The 22,177-nt window shown below is 45.2% G+C and overlaps 1 protein-coding gene across 1 annotated transcript in view; it reads left to right on the plus strand.

The window, feature by feature from the left end:
- Positions 1-354: 354 nt before the first annotated feature.
- The window catches only part of LOC135902509 (paired mesoderm homeobox protein 2-like), a 92,766-nt gene continuing 70,943 nt past the window's right edge, over positions 355-22,177 (plus strand). Inside the window, exons 1-2 of the mRNA XM_070536429.1 lie at positions 355-658; positions 9,916-9,951. Of these exons, the coding sequence (XP_070392530.1) occupies positions 355-658; positions 9,916-9,951 (340 nt within the window). The remainder of the gene's footprint in view (positions 659-9,915; positions 9,952-22,177) is intronic.

The raw sequence follows: 22,177 nt of genomic DNA on the forward strand, positions 1-22,177 counted from the left end.
GCACTTCCAGTTGAGCTTCGCTTGTCCTGAAACCTGATCGAACAACTGCAGCTTTCGAGCGAGACACTATGACTAGTCGTCGTTAAGTGGCCAACTCGGCAGGCGCATTCTTCAACTGAATGTATATCCCAGGTTTGGGACAAATTCTGCAGCGGCTTCGCTTGAGACGAACGACTAGTCGGTCGGGTGCTTGATATGATCTCGTTAGAGATCGTCGGCTGAAGAAAGCGCCCGGGCCCTGCGTGGTTTTCGCTCGCGAGTATCACACGAGCTCAGAGAACGGAAAAGCGGTCGGTTCTGGTTACGAAGACCGAGCAGCACTGGAGTAGCGCAGAGAGAGAGAACGCTTCGGCCATGGACTACGGATACCTGAACCAGGCTGCTGCGGCCAGCGCCGCGTTCGAACCATGCATGGAATCCGCGGCGTGCCAGCTGTCCTGCTCGTACGCTGAGCTTGGTCCTCCGACGGCCGCCTACCACCGCTACTCGGCGCCCGTGCCAAGGTCCTTCTCGGCACCGCCGTCCGCGTCGGCCCCGACCTGCGGCGCGGCTGGACTCATCGCTCGAGGAGTGAGGCCCGAGCCCCCGCCACCTCCGCCACCCCCGCCACCGCAGCAGCCGCAGCACCACCCGACGCCAGTCTTCCCGGCCATACAGAGTAAGTGCGGGCCTTGTACTTTTAGACCTCAGCAACTGCGCGACGCTCTTGTGCACTCGCAGCTCGCGGTAGACCGATGTCGCGTACTTATGGTACACCCGTGAGCAAAAGTATAGGGACCAGGGATTGTGCAATAAAACTAATTTTCTCCTCATTCTGTGAATGCAACTTGAAATTGGAGACTGCAGTCCATACTTGGCATTACGAATTTTCTAGCGCACTCGTCAGTTTCCGCTTATACGTGTTAATTACGAAGAAATTCTGTTTTTTTTTTCGGCGACCCTGTGGTCCGTATGCTTTTGCTCACAAGTGTACGAGACAGTTCCTTATGTCATCAATACTCTTGGTTCCTGTTGCTCGTCCCCTTTTCCCTTCTCCAGTGTATAGCAGTACCTTGAGCGAGGTGTTTTGTAGCGAGATCGAGTGGACGCTTTCGCCATGTCATGATCACCAAGCATAACTCGCGCCTTTCGCTTTTCAAGTTCGTGTCACATAGAAGTCTGGCAAAATTACGTAGGGAACACTCTGGCTTGACGAGCGACAAAAATGGCGAGCAAGTGAGAGTTAATAAAATAGATGGCTTCTATAGCCATGATGATTCCGTGACACTGCTGATGTCCGGGATGAAAGATACGCCATGTCACGCAGACGTCTGCCTTTTTCTTTCTTTCTTTTTTATTACACGCCATCTCTTTCGTGGCTCCCCAGCTTTCGCTATGGAACACAGCCATATGGAAGGAAAAAGAACAGGATCTGAGGTGATTACCGGGATCACGAAAAGTGTGCATATTTTATTTCTATAGGTTACAATAATCATTAAAAAAGAACGACAGTCAATCCACTACCTTAAATACAGAAATAGTTGATCTCCGAATTCAAGACATCTTCTACCTAGGTATTCAACACACACTTGTTTATACTGTATAATCGCGAAATGGTGTTTGAGAGCGTGTTTTTTCTTGCGGCGGTTGCCGGCGCATCGACGTCATTGATTCTATGACTGCCTGTTGATGCTGACTATGCCTATACTGAATCGAATATTGAAATTGAACATGTCGGAACAGTACAGCGGGTTTTAATGGTCACCGCGGGAGGGCAGGGTGTGTGTGTGGGGGGGGGGGGGATGAGGGGGGGGGGGAGTTCCAAATTGCTTATACGTACGCCTATAGATTTGCGCGCAAGAATGGTTCTTTCTTTTGTTTTCATTTTGCTCCCCATCGAAATGTGGCCAACACGGCTTTAAGTCGAGCCCGTACACCTCGTGTCCAGCAGCACAACGTCACATCCACTGAGCCACCTCGACGGGTGGCCTATGTTTCTCTAGTTCGCGCAATACGCCTGCTGCGGAGCTACTTATTTCTGACTTCCCGTCTTAACACCTTTCGTCTCATAATATGGGGAAAATATGAGCATTAATCCATTTTTATACGTGCGTCACCAATACGACTAGTGAGGCGCTGTCATGGCTTGCGCTTTCTAAAATAAATTGACGTAAAAAAAAGGATGTTATAGACGTTCCAAAACAACTAGCGCGCTTCGAGAAAATGGAAGCTCCGGAATAATTTCTACTACCTACAAAGCTGTTTATTAACGTACGCATATACTTGAGTGCCCCAGCGCTCTTGCACGGTTCTTCCATTGTGGTGCGACCGCCGCGGCAGGTCACAAAACAGGAATAATACTTTTAAAAAAATGCTAAATACGAAAGATATAGTTTGTTGTAAGAAACACTGGCCTGTGTACTGGCACTTCAGCACTTGTCTAGGGTGCTTGGTTACGTGAGCAAATCCCACTCATGATGGATAATGTAAACAGAGAGAGATAAAGTTGGAAAGGCAGGGAAATTAACCAAGGTGGTGCCCGGTCGGCTATTATACACCTGGTAGACAGGGTAAAAAATTCAAGAATGAAGAAGGAGAGTCATTGTGCGCGCACGCGCAGATGAATGTCCACTCGCGTATACAGTCCTCTTACGTATGTATGCGGAAAGCACGGGGAAGGCGGGAGGTGGAAATTCAAGACGATGAGCAAAATGAGAACAAGGTGAAAGCAGGAGCCAACGTTTCGATAAGTGGACTTGTCTTCTTCAAGGTGTAGACCACTTGTCGAAACGTTGGCTCCTGCTTTCACCTTGTTCTCATTTTGCTCATCGTCTTACGTATGTAGTCACATAGCTCGTACAACCCAGTTGCCTTCAAGAAGCGCATGCATTATCGCTTTGGTGGTCCTTGTGCATACTGGAGTTCTTCGGCCAAGGTCCCGGGATCTTTGCTTCCGAAAACTGTTTGTGGTATAAGCGACCGAGACTATAGCACGCAGAACATGCTGCTGGGACTCGACGGATGGGCAGTGGCACAGAAGGTTCTTTATAGTTTTTATGACAACCGCAAGATGTTGCTCCAATATTCTTTTAGATATTTTACTGTTTCCAGCAATTTCTGCTTTAAAGAAAGCAGAGCTTTTAAATCGAAATTGTGCTTCTGGCTGTCAGTAACATAATGCTCTTTTCTCGTAAGTGAGAAGTATTTCATTAAGATCGGTTCAGCGGTCACTGAAATGAACCATTTCCGCTCGACATTTATCACAAGATAAGATCTATCTTAAATACATCTGGCTTTTTGCGTCCTTTTTATTTTATTTAGACGTTCTTCTTTCGAAAGCCATGTTTCCACACAGAACGACCGGCACAAGCGCTACCCTTCCCACTAACAACACAACTCAATATCACTTCACTGCTGGAAGATAGCGCTTGTGCCTGCCGCATGGTGGGTTTCAATCTCATCCTAAATATCCGCGCAAGAAAAGCTAAGAGTTAAGATTCATTCTGGCTTCATTGTCTGTTACTCCAATATGATTGTGACTAACAAAAAATTTAGCCTAGGCCTCGCGTCTCCTTTATTCTGCTCGCTCATGCTTCTGACTTGCTACTTCAAACGGAGAGAAAGTGGGAAGTATAGCGACAGAAGTGGCAAACGATTCTAGGAAGTGAATATGATGACAAAACGAATGCGTGTTATCCCACTCACGGGCTAGCAATGCCTTGAACTAATGGAAAACAGCCAAAATCACCTTTACAGCCTGCATTTCTTGCGTTGCTGTCTAAGCCACAGGGGCGCGCAGAGAATTAGAATCCTCTTTTAAAAAAATGCAGGTGCCAAAGTGAGACGACCAACGCTCTTCTTCTCCGTTAGTTACATTCGTTCAAATCTCCACCTTCCAGACACCCCCTGGCCTATTTTGGATGGGACCTGAGAAAGTTTGTCTTTGGCGAAAGTCAGCTGAACGATCGCTTAATGTGTGTCTGCCCGCATAAAGGGCATCCGTACACCTAGTTAAACAACAAACACGTCTCAGATAGTTGTATAGTAGAGTTGCTTTCAAGTGTCGCTAGCTATCGTATTGAAACTAGCTTAATCTAGCTTAATCATCGCGGTTCTGTACACAAGCTTTATTTTTGTGAGAAAACGGGAATAGTGCAGGCAAAATTGTGCAGAAGACAACGTTGGCACTTGAGTAAATTATGTGGATCAAATTGGATAGTTTGGCAACTATTGTGTCACCCACTTCTCCTCAAACAATAAACTGTTCAGTGATCAAAGGAAGATAACACGAGATGATATTAAAATACGTTTTGGTAATAAAACACATTTCGTAAAGGCACTTAAACAGTCGACGTAGCGGGAAAACTGGCACATTCGAGGTGTTTTGCAATTGAACAAGTCAAATGCAAAGCAAATTTAAAAATAACTGCGGCCGAATTCCGATATCACGATGACTGTTGACGGTAATGCGTTAGCGTTGAATCAATATAGAGACACAACGTATTGCCACAGTCGAAACGAGGTATGTATGAGCCCTACTGTATAGCGCGACTCCTATTTCCCGCTGCCCTAAGAACATTCAGCGTCATCTAGCGCCGCCACCACGAAGCCCGCACCTGGCCTCCGAAACGCGCGACTGCTGAAAAACGCGTCATGTAGCAACCAGGCCCCTCTCTCGCACTTCTTCCTGAACGTGCTGCACCACTGCCGCGATGTCCGAGCGTGGCCTCCGAGACGGGGAGCGTGGCGAATCAGTTCCTGCGAACGACGAGAATTGTTCCCTCGCTTGCCGCAGAGTCAGTGAGACATACACAGTAACACAAGTTCATGAGAGGTTCGTTGAAGAGCGGCAAATACCCTGTGCATTCGTGGTGCAGCTAGCTAGAGCATTGGCGTGAAAGGCGTTCGTTGAAAAGCGGCACGCGCCCAGCGCATTTGTGCCGCAGCCTGCTAATCCGTGGGGTTGGTGTCGTTTAGGAACCCTTCTGACGTTCGTTCGATTCTGCTCAGATTAGAAGACATTTAAGGAATCTTATTGGTGATTGTAAAGCGGCACACTCCCAGGGATGCATACCTAGTTAGTCAAGTTGGCGTCAAAGATGTTCATTGAAGAGCAGCGCACACCTACTGGCACACGCTCAGGGAACCAAGTTGACATAAAAACAAGTTTATTGAAGACAAGCACAGACCGAGTGGCACGTGCCATGTTCCAAGTAGGCGTCAAATGTATTTTATTTTCGAACAGCGGCGCCTACCCAGTGCCGCACTTACAGTGACCCATGTCGATCAGAGGTTCGTTGAAGCGTGGCACGTATGTACACATTGGCACATATACGCAAGTAGGCGCGAAAACGGTTAGTTAGTTAGTTAGTTAGTTAATTAGATAGATAGATAGATAGATAGATAGATAGATAGATAGATAGATAGATAGATAGATAGATAGATAGATAGATAGATAGATAGATAGATAGATAGATAGATAGATAGATAGATAGATAGATAGATAGATAGATAGATAGATAGATAGATAGATAGATAGATAGATAGATAGATAGATAGATAGATAGATAGATAGATAGATAGCCCCCGGAAAGTGCATGAAGTACCCTAAGAAATCTAACGCATTACACACACAAACGAGGGCACGCTAATGGCTGAGGCATTTTGTTTTTATTTTTATCTCACTCCCTTTCTTTCACCATCTAACATCGAGTAACGGGCCAAGGCTGTCACTGGGCTTACTTCTGGAGTTTATCATTATCTCTCTCTCTCTCTCCAAGTCACATCTCTTCATGCTGTTTTAGTCTTCGAGGGACAGTCTTTTGCAAAAGCATAGTATAACTTGAAACTTGGTCGCTTCAGTTATCTTAGGGTGCTAAGAAACTAACGCCAGTGGCGGTTCTGGAATTATTTTGTTCTTAACTGGACGGAATGTGATGGTACTCCCGCCGCATGCTTGTGCTATCAAGCTCATCGGCTTGTTTATAGCTCAATGAGCATACCATTGCTGATACTGGAACATTTCAAGACCACAATATCCATATATCATACATGCCAAGAACGAGATTTCTTATCCTACTGTTTTTTGCGAACGACGGAATACTATTACCTGTATTTCCACGACGCTGTGATGTTTGGAAGGAGAAAAAAGGCATGTATGAATGAACACAAGATTCTTAATGCGGTAAAACTACCGCGAAGAAGTACAGTTGTAAAAGTACTATCCGGCGCGAAGAGAGTCGTGTGCAGGGCTGGATGCAGACAGTGCAGGTAAAAAATGAAATGGAGTTTACTTTTTTTTTGGGTGGACAAACTAACCATTCTATCAACCTTCGATTAGTAGCAGGAGGTTTGAGGCTGATGATGGGCGAGGATGAACGAAGTGTGGTAAAGAATTTAGCAATAACAAGAAAATGAATTTTAACCTTACGATGACGCGTTTAATGTGTTAGAGCTAATTGCCTTCTTATCCTTCTTTTTTTGTGTGTGACAGCAAGATGTGTGTAAAACTCGGAAATCGTGCGTAACGTAGTGGCGCAAGCTCAATGGTCAGTGTGAACAATATAATATACTTATAATTTTGTATACCTATCTATCCCTTCATTTTCGTTTATCATAGTTACATTGCGTAATAATCAACTTATAAAGGTGTTCACATGCTGATATGCTTTGAATTTTTACCGACAAACAAACATGACGATAAAAATAAGTCTACGAAAGGAAGTGTTCTTTGTAAAGCAAGGGTACGTCGGAGCATCTCGCGCACAAGACACATAAGCTTTTTAAAGGTAGCACGTTTGTTGAGGTATGAACGAACACTAAATCACGCACACGCAATTGTTTGGGCACGTCTCAACAATGCGCTGTCTTTAGAATGGCAATGGCCAGCCAACTAGGCCGCCAGTACCTCCTGAGCATATAATATTTCAAAAATCTTTACACTGTCGATCTATTTCAAAGACGTGCAAGTATCCTCCTCACCAATAAACGTTGCTATTGGGAGAAGAGCAAAGTCTTACGGCACCTGACTTCTGGCAAGTACGAACCTCAGCGGAAATTGATCTCTCAACCTACGCCGCTCGTGTATAGCAGGCAGACTGCGAATACCTGGGCGAGAACTGGTTCACTTGGTAGTTCATGACGTGCAAGCTCTAGTGTAATGAGTACTGTTTTCTTACAGCGAAGCTGTATATGGCTAGCTGATTCCGTCCGTCCGTCCGTCCGTCAGTCGCCTGTACGCCGAAAATTCCTCCGGTGCAACCTTATGCGCATGCGCGACAAAAGAAAAGAGAGAGAAAGAGAGGCGTGCGATTGGCTGCGCCAGCAGTAACGTCGTTGCTCTCCATCGCAGCCGAGCGCGCGCGCAGCAGTTTCTCTCCGGTTCCGTAATAGGTAGGTCACGCGTCATACGTAATGCTGAGGAGCAGGCAACTTTCGATCAGCAATGCCGCGAGCAGAACCAGGAACGAGCTCGTCTACGCCGTGCCGATGTTGCAGCCCGGGCACAAGAACAGGCTCGTGCAGCCGAGCGCAAGCATCAACTGCGTACCGAGGATCCGTCAGCCTACCAAACCGTCGTTTAATGAACCGTCGGGAATAACCTAGTGGTTAATCATCTGTACGGACTGCTTGGGCCGTGACTTTTTTGGATAAGCTTTCATACATGGCTTTTTGTTACACTATTATGCGGCAGCAGTCAATGTTCGCTTTCCTTTTACGCGTTGCAGTGACCGATAACACCGCGAGAGATTGCCGTCACCATGAAAGTGAAGTCTGTCGCTCTGTGTGTATCTGCATGCTGCCTGCCTTAAGCACATCAATCTAACAGACAGTGAAGCGAAGGAAAGCATGGTGATAATAACTGTGGTTGTGATTTAAATTTAGATATGATAAATTGAAGGAAAATGTAAGTGGAGGAAAAAACAACTTGCCGCCGATATGAACTGACACCACACATGCCGCATTACGCGTACGATGATCCACCGTTTGAGCTATGTCGGCGGCTGTTCTTCCGTCCGTTTTCTTGGGTATTAGGAATTTGTGCATCTGCACTTATAGATCTGACCCTGGGAATGTTAGCCAATGTCGCCCACGGCCATAGCGCCGGATGTGGAACATTCACGTAACCGCAGGCGTACCGTAGCATGTGAACTTAGGAGCAGGCAACCCCTTCCTTCACTTCATTTCCTTGCACGTAAAATGTCCGCCCGTTGTCTTCACTTACAATACACGTTTGACAAAAGAACATGTAAAGTGGATAGGTTGCACGTTGTGCATTCGCCTGCGACGTAGAGACACAGAGAAACATGTTTGTTCTTTTTTGCTCTGTAGTTACGTCTATCACGCGGAAATGAAATTGTGCTTCTGTGATACGAACTGTATTCTCAAAGGAACACGTACCCCAGAATGGTTCTACGAAACACAGTCGGCCAATTGCAATAGCGAATACGTTGTGAGTGAACACGGGCAACCTCAGTCACGAGCAGCTCATATGAAAAAAGAAAAGAAACAAGACACATTGTTGATTCGGCTCTAGATCTATTTAGGTCTGCCACATCCGGTTCATTCTGTATTAGCGTTAGACAAGCACCTATAGGCACACGCACTGACGTGATTTAGGCCTCTGCATTGTTGTACAGCCAGCACGACGAAAAAGTGAGTTTTCTTTTCTAGATCCGCTTATCTCCAACAACAAAACGAAAGCTGCGCATAAGGCAGTAAAATTGCGTGTTTGAGGTCACATGAATACTCACTATACCCCTTACTGACATTTATGTACTCCTTTACTTTCGCGATTAATGGTGTGGACTCCAGTCGACGAACTGTTTGCATTGCGCCACTCAGCAATGCTTCAGCAGAGTCTAGTTGGTAAGGCGTCGCTTTTGTTCGGGCATCGTTATTCTTCGGCGTTATCTGTGTCGGAAGTCAGAGCCGTATATTAAGCGATGGTGCCACTTGCAATGTTCGCACACCTGCACGTCTACGAGACGTATAGACGGCGCCTGAGTACGAGCCCTTAAGCGGGCTTTTACTCAATGACGAACATTCACTTTGTCATGACTCGCCCTATAAGGAATGCGCCTAAACCCTTTCGAATCGTGCATCTATCTACTGCACACACATATGTATGGTTATAAAAACTGCGGCTTCTTATCCTCTTCCCGCTGCCTTCACGAAGGGCGTGCTTGCGGCGGGGAAAGAAAGAAACCACGAGACCAGAGGCTGCGTGCTGTCTGTGTGTTCTTCGCAAGAAACGAGAAAGAGAGAGAGACGCCGTCGAATAACGGCCCTTGGTACGGGGCGAGAGGGGGTGGGGGGAGTGGTTGAGGGAGGGCGGGGGGCGACGGGGTTATAACCGAGTTACGGGACGTGGTGCGCCGCTGGCCGCTCGTTCGGCAACGCGGCGGGCCGCAGCCGATGCTCGCTTGCTTGCTTGCTTGCGTGTCCAAATTACCGCCACCTCGCCGCTCTCGCCTCGGCAGCGCTTCCCTCCTCCTTCCTCTGACGGCGGCGGCGGCGAGGCCGCCCTTCGCCGCAAATTTGATCAAAGGCACCCTGGCTTGGATATATAAAACGCTCGGGCCGAACCAACGGGGACGCCAGTTCGTAAGGTTGGTTCTCCCGTCATTCCACTGCGCGCACACATTCAGCGCCGATCGGAAGCGAGCAGCTATCCTCCGTTCGGCAGAGGCCAAGCAGCGGCGAACGGCGGAAGAAAGGAGCCGTGACCAGCGGCGGGGCCCCTGGCTTCTCGAGGAACTTGACGCCGCCGCGAAGATTTTCGCGCGCTAGAAGTGTGCGAGCACTATAGCCGAAGAAGTGCATGACGTCGTCAGTTCGAGTATATTGGCGGAGACGTCGTGACGAATCTACTGTGCTCTCTTCGGTGCGCCGATGGGCGCGCCCTCCGCTGTTCGAAGGGGTCGGGGGGATAATGTTGGGCGGAATCAAGATGGCCGCACCGTCTCGAAGGTGAGTGCGCCCTTGCATTGAATTGTCGCACACCATGGTCAGTTCCTGTTCATGGGAGGTTAATTGAATGCCATTGTGGCGCAGATAAGCAGGTTAGCTGCAGCGGCGTTTATATGAATGTGAAAAGTTGCACATCGCATTGCAATTTTTCTAGCGCTCCGCATCCGTCTAAGCGGTGCTAATGTGCTGGAAAGGCGAATCGCACTGATGCGCCAGGAGATAGTAGATCGAGACGGGGTAAGTCGTATCAAGCGGTGCGCGTAAACGCTAGCATGTCGCATTGAGGGAGAGAGGAAAAGTGAGAAGGTTGCCGCCCCGTGCTCTCCTCCACTCACCTGCGGAACGCAAATCACCGGAAACAAGCTTCCGGCTTGTTTCGGACGAAGTTGGATGCACCGCATGCAAACGCTTCCGCATAAGTATTAGCCTGATGACGCTATTATCGCGTTCGTGTAAACACTGCTTGTGAACTCTCTGCGCTGAGGCTACTGTTCCTAAACCTCGCACGCAATGCAAACACTGCTTAAATGCAGCAGTGACTTATTGTATGAATAAAACCGCGTTCGTCTAAAGCAAAACACGTGCCTCAGAACGGTTTCACAGCTCTCTTATACTCGGCTCCCAGTGGTGCAATTGATCTAATCCACATAAATGGAAAGGCACGTCTATAGCCCCACATGACCCTGGTACGGCGCGGATGTCAACTCGGTCGTCGTTCTTGTGATGCGCTAAAGAGAATAGCGTTTATTGACGAACCAAAAATAAACCCGCATTTTTTTACACGCATTATATGTCACCGTAAAGTTGTTCACCGCTAAGTTCACGTAAAGAGCAAAGTCCACACCAGCGTATGTTCTCATTTTAGTAAGGAGCTGCGAAGAAAGAATGCTAGCTTTCGTACCAAACCAAGAAGCAAATCGAGCAAGCGCGCGTGCACTTTCAGTAGTTGACGCACTAACTGCGACATGCATAGTTAGTGCGTTTGAATATCTTGCTAGTTTATTTTCAGGTAATTCTCCCGCTATTGAGCTGGTAAATATCTCGAATAGGAGTCGAATAAGAGCGTATTCTTATGTCAATAACCACTCTGCATGTCTTGTGGCTTAATATTTTACTTTGGTGACTTGTAAACAGTTCAATGTGTACTCAATGTTCTTAAAGGTCAGAGTGTGGCTCAGTCAAATACTTCCTAACGTTTGCCGTTTTCTCTTCCTCTTTATTTCTGTATGAAAAAGAATAAGCTCTTCAAACCAACTACCATTGAGTGGTTTGCCCTCACGATGATGTTTTACTGTTTCTTCTCGTTAAGATGTGTATTTATGAGATTAACCATAAAAAAGCAACATGAATAAACCAAATCAATTCTTTTCAGCAAAGTGCTTTTTCTTATGTTGATGAATTTTTATAACGAAAAAGAAATGATACTAGATTAAGAATAATTCAGCACAGTAAAACGCCGTTTTATCTTTACTTTTCCGGTTAAAACACTAATATTAATGCGAAACATTATTTAGTTACTCAGCTTGTTTTAATCTTAGCAGCAATTTTCAAAGTTTTCTTCAAACAGCATTTAACCTACAGCTGAAGTTTCGTGGTTCATCATTTTCACTATTCGATATGAATATTGCTATCGGTCGCGCTTCATTGGTTTCATTAGAAGGACATCTGGATTTCGAAAGTTAGACTTAAATCTTGTGAAAGCTGGTGCTGGAAGACAAATCTAAACATTATCGCGAACTAATTGATGCATTTCGCTGCAACGCTAATGTCTCTCCCCTCATGACTCACATATGGCTAGAGTCAGTTCATATGCATACTCTTTCTCTTGAATGCAATGTTTTTCGCAGCGACGTTCTATTTTATTACAGATTAGTATATTCCCTGAGATTTTGCGTATTTAGCGTCTCCGGACATTCCACGACTCTTCCGGACACAAACAAAAAATTATTGCTACGAGAAATACGAATAAATGGTTAGCTCCGCGTGTAAAGACGAACAGCGGCAAACAGAGCCTGCAATTTATATTGGATATTGCGTTGAGAGAGAGAGAGAGAGATGAACAAAAGAAAGGACAAAGTCAGGGAGGTTGACCAGAAGAAAAAAAACCGTTTGCTACCCTACACTGTGGAAAGGGGGAGGTGGAGGTAAAAAGACAAGAAAGTAGAGAGAAGGAGAAGAGATGGAGAAGGATCACAAACAGGCGATCACAACCAGTCACTATCGCCGCGCAGTACCACGTTGAATAAGTGTGATGCCTCCCATGATGCTTACATTTTACCTCCTGCTTTCTTTAGGCTATACTATATAAAAGTGCTTCCAATATTACTACTTTCCAAGCATTCAGACGTGTTGAGATATTTTTTTTTCTCGTGGGCGTTCTGACCGGTATACAGGATGTTTCAGCGAACACCTTCGAAAATTCTTAAATGTTGTCTGTGGTAGATGGCACAGTTCTAGTTCATGAGGTGGTCTACTCGAAGTGGCGGAAATTACTTGTACAAAAAAATTGAAATGCATAATCTACTAGTTAACAAAAAGTTTACAAATTAAGTTCATAACTAATTGCCTTATAACCCATATTGCAATTTACAAATTCCAGGCGTGGAGTTCGCAAGGCTTGGAACGAATTCCGCAAAGCTCTAAAATTAATATCTTGTAACTGCTGTCATCCTGCGAATTCGTTCCAAGTGTCGGCCCGCCTTGCGAACTCCACAGCTAGAATTTGTAAATTGCAGTATGGGTTATAAGGCAATTAGTTATGAACTTAATTAGTGAATTTTTGTTAACTAGTAGAGTATGCTTTTCAATTTTTTTCAAGTAATGTCCGACTCTTCGAGTAGACCAACTCATGAACTACAATTGCGCTATCTGCCACAGGCAACCTTTAAAAAAATTAAAAGTGGGCGCTGAAACACCTTGTATGTCGACCTCCCACCCCCGCCCAATGTGCCTTATTGTATCTCGTGTTATTGTTGATTTAAATGTTATTTCTTCACCGCATGTTGTTACAGATAACTACTGCGTGCTGCCACTGTGTTATGTCGATTTTTGCTTGCTTCTGCTTCCGCTGAAGTCGTCAAACTACCCTTTCTTGTAACTTTTCTTGTCTGAAATTAATTATTTAACTGACTGGGATGATTACAATGGCTATAGCGTTTTGCTGCTGAGCGCGAGGTTGCAGGTTCGACCCCGGCCGCGCCTGCTGCATTTCTATGGGGACGAAATAGAAAAAAACTCGTGCACTTATTTTCAGGTGCACGTTAAGAACCCCCAGGTGGTCAGAATAATTCCGTAGTCTTCCAATCAATCAATCAATCAATCAATCAATCAATCAATCAATCAATCAATCAATCAATCAATCAATCAATCAATCAATCAATTTGTTAGCGGGATGGTGAAATCGCCCCGACAGAGAGAAAGAAAATAACTTTGTTGGATAGGGCAAAAACAAGAAAGGGGCTGGCAGATGGAATGGCACACTGTGGTATAAACTTTTTTAAAACAGGGTTGAAGTGCCTCAGACAGGCACTTCAACCCTGTTTTAAAAAACTTTGTTGGATAGGGGAAAGGGGGATAGGGGATTAGAAGCTTGATGAGTGGGGCCCCCAAGTCCAGGGCTCCACTGGCTTCTGCCGCCAGCCGAATGTGACCCCGGAGAGCCTTCTGCACCTTCGGGTGAGCTTCTCGGCTTTAAAGACTATCTCTTGAGAGGCTATTGGTTTTTCGCTGGCGCTTCTAACCAGAGTCCCAAACAGCAACAACATGCAATTAACTGGCGAGCTTTAGCCTCCCAAAGCAACGCAGAGGCTGAGGCGGACGTCGTAGCAGGGGCATCATAGCCAATTGATTTTGACCGCCCGAGGTTTCTTATGAGCATCCAAAGCTTAATACATGAGCGTTTTATTGCAGTAGTAATAACACGGACGCTCGAGACGCAATTGCGCCGTCGGCGCCGCAGTTGCCGCTGCTGTCGTGCTGACCCGCTATGGACAGACCAGGAGGGGCTCGTGTGCGAAGGGTTTGAAGGTCTCTCCAGAGACGCGGACTGCGTTTGCGTGCAAAAAAGACAAAGCGAAGCGGACGCACCGACATGATTCGCTCACTATGTTTGTCAGTCCTTCGCCTTTCGAGCTATACTGACTATTTCTTTGTGGCTTTTTTTTTTCACTCCCGTTTTGACGCGGGCGCCGCGGCCAAGGGCCGGACCTTTGAGCTGGTACTCCTCAGTACAAATTCAATGCCGTTGAACCACCCCGGCAGTTCAGTATATGTCTGAGCCAGCGTTTAAAACATCAGTTCGATGACATTGCTTTAAAGTACATTTATGGTGCAACCTTGACTATAATGTTCAAAATATCGACTTTCCTAAAGAAGGCCAACTAGATAAAATATCCTTAGCTGGAAATAACGTTGGGATCACGGAACGAACCTTTTGCTACCAGGAAACTGCATCTTTGAATTGTGAAGAATATACATAGAGTTTTTTTCCTATTTTTTTTCTTCTTTCTCTTTCAAATGCAGACCTGAAGCCTACTCTTGCATCACATTTAGCCCCAGGCAAACTACTCGGACATAAAACGCGCCAGAAGTTGTTCAAATTTTAAAGAATATATTTTATAACGCGAGCATTGAATATACGAAGTCTGTTTAATTGACGATTGTTTATTATACGACGATGGGGGGGGGGGGGGGCGAATGAATATATATACGTGTACAAGTCAGCCTCCCATACAATAGTACGTGTTTCCCATTGCCTAGAGAAATGAAAGTGAAATAAAGGTAAGATAAGTTAGTAGTGAAAGGATGTGAAATGACATGACGAAACGAATTACGTCCTACAACAAAGTTTGACCACAGGCATAGAGCTGAGGAAGCGTCACACATATACACAGATAATTTGTTCTCTTAAATGCAGTGCAGCAGGAATCTACGGTGTGGACTAACGATGGCTGACCGGCGGCGGCTTGTATGTAGCCACACTTTCGTCAGGTAGTAGCGCCTTGGTGAGCGCAGGCCATATGTTCTGAAAAAAATGAAGCGATATGACAAATTTTCATGAGTCCTACTCACAATGTACTTGAAAGCGAGATACATTCGCTAGGTTATACGCACAATACTCGACAATGCGCAGCGCGAAGCAGGCACCTTGGGCAGGATTCACAAAGCTTTCCTTCGTAACGGCTGTTCTTCATTGGCTGATCGCCTTCGCTAATATTATGTACTGCGTCACTACAGGCTGGCACGAACGCTTTATCGTAAGAAAGTTTTATGAATACGAGCCCTGATCACCAGGGGAAATACTTGAGTAATGTTCAAACCCATATAACTTTAAGATTTCTGGCACTTAGAGGGAAGACATGACTGACGTTATGCTTGAGGTAGAAATCTGATTGCGAAAAATCACTCCTAAAGATTTAAAGTCAAACTGAAGTTGCTGGCATGGATCGATTACCAGCGAGCTTTATTCCATAGTTCCACATTGGTACGTGTTGAAAACATAAGCGTTCGTGTAACGATTTCAGTTGTTTCAGTTTGTTAAGTTCACCATGGTCTGAACGAAGAGCCATACTGAAAAAGAAAGCAACTTAAGCAAACGCACGAGGCATTGCCTAGAGCGTTTCCTCAGTAGCTTATTCTGAGCACTCAATGTTCATGCAGTAAACATCTAAATACGAGCGGCTCGTTTAATGATTTGGTGTTGCTTCAGTAAGTCAATGAAAATAAATAAAGGGATCTTCGTCGTATGCTGGCGATGGCTACTTCTTTGCGCTTGCTTGGTAAATAATGTAAGCAAAATATATCAATCCTCGTACTATTTAATACCAAAATAAAAGAAAATAAATTGTAGCGACATAAAGAGCTCCAATTTTCTGGGATGAGTGGCAGTTGAAAAAAATGGACGCGGACGTCGGAGGAGCGCAAGTATGTTTCTCGCAGACACATGAATGAGACGTTCGCAGTAATGCACGGCGCTGTGGCAGCCAATATTCATCATTTATGCCAGTGTTTTCGAAGAAGCATTGCGCTGCACTTGCTGCTTTAAAATTTTTAAATGTTTCTGCTTTCGTACATGTAGGCAGATGTATGGTAAGTTTGCGCTAGAGGTGACGTATACCACACTTAGTCCTTTTGTTTTTTTGTTTTTAGGATAGTCCTTCACGGTGACTGTGCAAACTGCTGCCTTGCGACTTGAAAAATACGTGCAATACTCTGTGCACTAGTTTGCATTAGTAAAAACTTAAAATTCTAAGAATGACATGTAAGGTCATTAGTAAAATGAGTGAACACGGCTTGAAATGGCGATAATTATTACCACGTGGCGCTCAGGGGCACCATTAATTATTGCTGTGCTGGGACGAGCTGAGAAGTCTTAAACTGATGTTAGAGAAGGGAAATTCTACTAGGAAGATGTCTCCCGCATTACGCATCACGCGCCGCATTCTCAACTTAAGTTTACTAAAAGATATGCTATGAAAAAGAAAGCGCGAGCAGGCAAAAAAAAAAAGAAATACAGAAGAGACGTGTTAGCTTTGGTGGTAGTCGTGGTTTGTTCGATGTCTCTTGAATTAAGCATTGCGGACTAAGAGGCACGTCATGCACTTTGTGGCGCAAGAGAACCAGAGTTACGTGGTGAATAACAGCCTCACGTGATAAGTACCACTTTTACCATACTGAAATATACCCATATAAATGAAAGTGGGAGCCGTGTTCATCTAGAAATCATAGTGAACCTAGGACATGTGCATGAACTTTTCTTAGTCCACGGGTGTGTTCCACCTAACGGCGTTATATATGTTTCTTTTTATTCTTTTTGTGACTGATTTCTTAATAGTGTCATCAGACAGCCAAATCCACGCGTTCTCCCAATATTAAAAATTATCTAGCCTTTCACTTTCACCAAAAGTAACATTTTAATGAAACGAAAGTCGCAGTTTCCTCCCAAAGTCGAAGCATTGATTGCAATAGCAAATTATTAGACAGCTATACGAAGTAAGGCTAGTAGTTTTATCCGCCGTATAAATTGCAGTAAACATTCGCTTACTGTTAATAAATTAGCAAGCATGGTTTCCACGCTTGCACAGGCGAACATAGACAGATCTCACTCTATGGCCGCAGGCACTCGTTGTCAAAACGCTGGTGTGAGTAAGAGCAAATGAAGCGGCTAGCGAACGCTTCGTGCTTCCTCTAGCTTCAACGCGTCTCCGAAACTTACGATTACGTGACCTCCAACCTGAAGCGCGTGAGAACACAGCGCACACGAAGCCATCAGCAACGGGCGAGTTAGAATGGGAGATACGCGGTCACCTGCCTCCCCCCCCTTTCTCTCTCCTTTTCGTGCATTACACCGGACGAACGGGAAAACGGCGCGCATCAAGTCACCATCCTTCTCGGCTCACCCTGTCATGCTTTCCTTCGGACCCACTGCATACGGCGCAGAGGGGCACAATAGGATCTTATCGCACTTGAACTTTATGAGTAACGTCACGGTGACGCCGATGGTGGACATTCGCCTGGAGTGTCCCTATAATTGCTAACGTAAAAAAAGAGGAACGAATATGATAAGTACTACGCCACCAGTTAATTGCTGATAGCGTTCACGTAATTGATTCATGTTTCTTAATTCTACCCCGCTTTCTTTCTTTCTCGCTGTTCTTTTTTTCTGTTTTCCACTGGGTCACCCTTTTGACTTGCTAAGTTACATCTTCGTTCATTGTGTTTGAGATTAGTGAAGTATGATTCTCCTCATATAGTCGTTGCGCGTGGTAAAATACAGACTAGCTTTTTTGTACGTAGCTGTATATAGGAAAAGAGACAGAAAAACTAGCAAAGTAAGTATTTCCTCAAAAACGGAGATTTAACGCCGTTTTTATTTAGAAGCTTCGTACCGTTACTTTTGACCCTGTGCAGTGCGTAGTATGTTTCGCCTCAAGAAGGCCACGCATGTGGCAAAGCACGCTTTACAAGATGACAAGCTAAACGGTCGAAGGCGTTATTTTTGATATTCGGAAGCATTCTACAGAAGCAACAATGGTGCGCCGCGGTTTTGAGATGTGAAAAAAAAAAAACTCTCCCTCTCTCTTCGGTATTGTGGAGAGGATCGTGAGGATGCTCGGGTGACGATATGTGAACAGTGCGGTATAGTGCTGTCGCCTAAATTCCGCAAAGCACCGATTGCTTGCGGCGTGTAGCGTGGCTGGGGGGGGGGGGGGGGGGGGAACCTCTCTCTCTCCTCGGCGTTGTGGAGAGTATAGTGATTGTGCCCGGATGAGGAGGTGCGAAAACGATGACGATCTGATTATGAGGCACGCCGTAGTGGGGGACTGCAGCTAAATTTTGACTAACTGGGGTTATTTACCCTGCACCCAATACACAAAACATGGGCGTTCTTGCATTTCGCATCGATAGAAATGCGGCCGCCATGGCTGGAATTTGATCCCGCGACCTCGGGATAAGCAGCGCAACGCCCAAGCCACTAAGCAACGACGGCGGGTGAGGAGGTGTCCACAGTGCTGAAAAGTGTTGCCATCGAAATTCTGCAAAGCACCGATTGACTGCGGTGTGTGGCGTGTCGCCTTTCCCCGCTTCGATGAACTTCGCCTCCGGGGTCTCATTTGCCCTTGTTACGTTCGTGGTGGATGGCGATGTTATCGGTACTATTAAAAAGATTATTAGCGCCGCATTCATTCTTTGGTGATGATCGGAAACGTTAATACAATTATAAATATATCTTATGATGGAAGTGTAATTAGTGATGACATGATTTATATGTTATAGAGTTACAAGCTTTAGTGATATGCTGGAGATTTATATGTTATATGTTATAGAGATTATTACGAAGATTAGCACGTATCCTGCTGTGGCACGTATCCAGTGACCCAAGATGGCGTCAAGGAGGTTCATTGGAGAGCGGTACATACCCAGCAACACATACAGAGTGACCCAAGTTGGCGTGAAAGGAAAACGGCAAATCCGGAAATAGAAAGATACCGGAAAGTGCGTGAAGTGCTCTACGAATGCTAATCGCACTAATGAAGTGACAATACGAAGCACATGTCTGTATCCAAGTATATGCAAGTACATATATATTCAGCATTCTTTGCTTCCCTAGACTCATGTACAGAACTTTGAGACCCTACTGTCTGACTGTTTTTGTGGTACTTTTGTGATGCATTTTATTACAAATTTCGATACACTACTGTGTGTGCTACAGGCGACGTTATCAGGAGGATCTTATCTTCACCTTACACTTCATAAAACACACACTCCCCGGGTGCGTCCGGTGATCAAAATTTGGGCATGATGTCATAGTATTGCCAAATTGCCTCGCGGTGCAGGTAAATTAACAATTTCGCAGACGCGCATTAGCAAAAGCAAAAGTAAGATGAGACACCGAGAATAATCAAATGGTCTCCAATCCCCACGACGGAGGTGGTAGCAAAGCTCTAAACGACAACTAGAGCGATTTCCCATTGCGACATAAGTTGAAATTATCCATTTGGCGAGACTCACATGTGCTTTCTTTTTTATTCAGATACCCTAAAAGTCCTTACGGGCATTACATGGGGGGGTGTTAACAACAGGATATTTCAAGCGATATTAGGGGGGAAAGGCAATATAGAACACCGTGGTAAAAGATCACCGAATACAACAACAAGAAAATATAAAAAAGAAAAAGTAAGGAAAGCAAGAAATGCATAGATGATTACATGATAACGCATAGATGACCTAATTATTAGCCTGAGACGCTTTGATGGCCTGCGACTTGGCTTGCGCTGCTACTTCGTGCACCTACAAAGAGTCGATCAGAGGGAAGAGAAATTCGCCTCGCCTCGCATGTACACTGCTCTGCAGGAGCCTTCACTATACGTGGCGTCCCCATGGAGCTGTCACAATAGAAATCAAATGCTAGGTGGGTTTTTCTTTTACGTACGAAAGTGTAGTTACGTCACTTCCTGCTTCGTATGCTACCGTCAAGCTGCCGTCGCCGCGGAAGCTTGCGCAGCACTAATATTTACCGGGAGACGTTTGCGGGAACGCTACGTGTTTCGCATTGCATGTAGGCGCAAGAACGCTTTATCAGCAATTATGTGGTTCGGATGCTTGTTTTGAGGTTGTTCTTTATTGAAACTCATGCTGTCCTGTGTTTGTATGCGTGATTCCAAAGAATGTATATATTGTTCTCGTCGTTTTGCTGAGTGCTTGAAACCACTGCCTTATGGGGGTATGAACCATAAATGATAGTTTGCTGTTGACGCTACGCCACGAACAAATCCCGGAATCCTATCCATAGACAGCTTCGCTGTAACAGTAGTATGCATAATGGTTAGGTGGGTTGCCAGAAAGTTGCCAGAAAGCCCGAAGTACTTGAGTTTCATAAGCACAAACGTGTCCGCGTAGAAACCTCAAGCAACCCGTATTTCGACCTGCTGTGATAAGGTGTCCAAATGATGTTTAGCAATTATATCTGACATAACTTTGCCTGTGTGGGAATGAAAGTGTCTTATTGCCTGTCGTCTCGGGGCTATAACCATAACATCATATAAATAAGCATCAACTTAGGCTTTCTGTCACTTACGCCATTCTCGTCATGGTTAACTGCTGCACGTGTCCATCATCCCCACCACTTTAGACGACGTAGCATTTTGCGTGCTCCCATTGACCAATCCAGGAGAAGTGGAGGGGACAAAACAAACTTGAAACCAGATACTTACCCAGTCGCCATTTCGGTTATGTCGCACCGTTTTCGAGCGCACGAAGCGATTTGAAGCGGCAACAATGTGTCAAGTAAATTTCCTTTGTCACCGTGGCGCATACGGGTGGATTTTACCCGACCTAAGGACGAATGTATTGCTGTAAAGAATCTTCCCAAAGCAGAACAGTTAGGCCGGCCAATGACAAGCAGTTGCTGCGAACGAGAGCCTTTGTAAACGCATGCCCTTAGCCTTTGCTTTTTGTTAGCCTCGTTTGATTTCATCTTCATTAGAATCTGTGCAGCTATATTTACTGTTATCAATCTAAAGTTAAGTCCTCAATCTATAGGTAAGTCCACCGCAGGACGAAGGGTTTGCAGGTTGGTCATGGATGGATGGATGGATACAACTTTCTTGTACGTCCGGCAAGGTTTAATGCGACCCGGGTTCAGGTCTCCCACGGGGGAACGTCAAGGCCCTGCCTCAACGCCGCCTCACACAAATTATAAATTCTATTTCTCTTGCACCATCTAATTGCATCTTATGCCTGCACATTTCCTTATTTCATCGTACTATCTGATCCTCTGCCATCCTTGATTGCGTTTTATTTTTTCGGCAACCATTTTCTTATGCTAACCGTTTACCTCCTGGTCACCTTGCATAATATGCACTCCCCCCCCCCCCCCCCAACCTGCTACCTCATCTTCTTTATATTAATCTCAACTCAGGATTTGAGCTACACTTTAATACGTTTAGACTGACGTCTGCTTATCTGTAAACATTACTGCTATAATTTTCCGCTTGACCTCTCGCTGTGTGTCCCTTTGTTCCATCCTCGAGTTTATTTGTTCTAGGTTATTTCTTTGCCATAATTTAGTACCGGTGGAAATTCGCTGATTGTATACTTTACTTTTCAAGGATAACGATTCGCTGCTCTCCATAACTTCAGATCGCACTCTATTTGCGATCTCACGGAATGAAGATAACGTACATGCACAATGGTATGAAGCACTATATGTGTATAAGCGCATTCTTATTTGTCTGCAAATTTTCTTCTGATTATCCGGATCCGCTGTGACTGTTGGGCTTAGGTAAACGCACTCTTTCTTCTATCGGCTTACTACCAAACGCGAGCTACTGTTTTTTTGCAAGGCTACTGAACATTGCTTAACGGTTCAAGTACGCAATCACTTGTTGCATAAGATCTCCAACACGAATTACCTAATTAGTAGCATGTCAGACAAACAGCTAGGCTAACATATTCAGTACATAATTAAAACTTCTCTCTCGCTCTATCTCTCTATCTCTTCTGCGTTGCTGAACATTGAGCGTTCTTCGTGAATTTTTAATGGACGATAATCTTATGGAATACCTATGAGTGACTTTACGTCTCTCCTCTACACTATGCTTATGTTTTAGTGGGGCGATATCGCGGCCGTGTTGTCTTCATACATAAGTACATGAAAGCACTTTTGTGAATTTTTGCACTCCGGTGTGGTGGGTGACCGTCACATAATTACTAAACTGTGCTTTCG

Source organism: Dermacentor albipictus, chromosome 3, assembly GCF_038994185.2.
Source record: "Dermacentor albipictus isolate Rhodes 1998 colony chromosome 3, USDA_Dalb.pri_finalv2, whole genome shotgun sequence".
In the NCBI taxonomy this organism is placed as follows: domain Eukaryota; kingdom Metazoa; phylum Arthropoda; class Arachnida; order Ixodida; family Ixodidae; genus Dermacentor; species Dermacentor albipictus.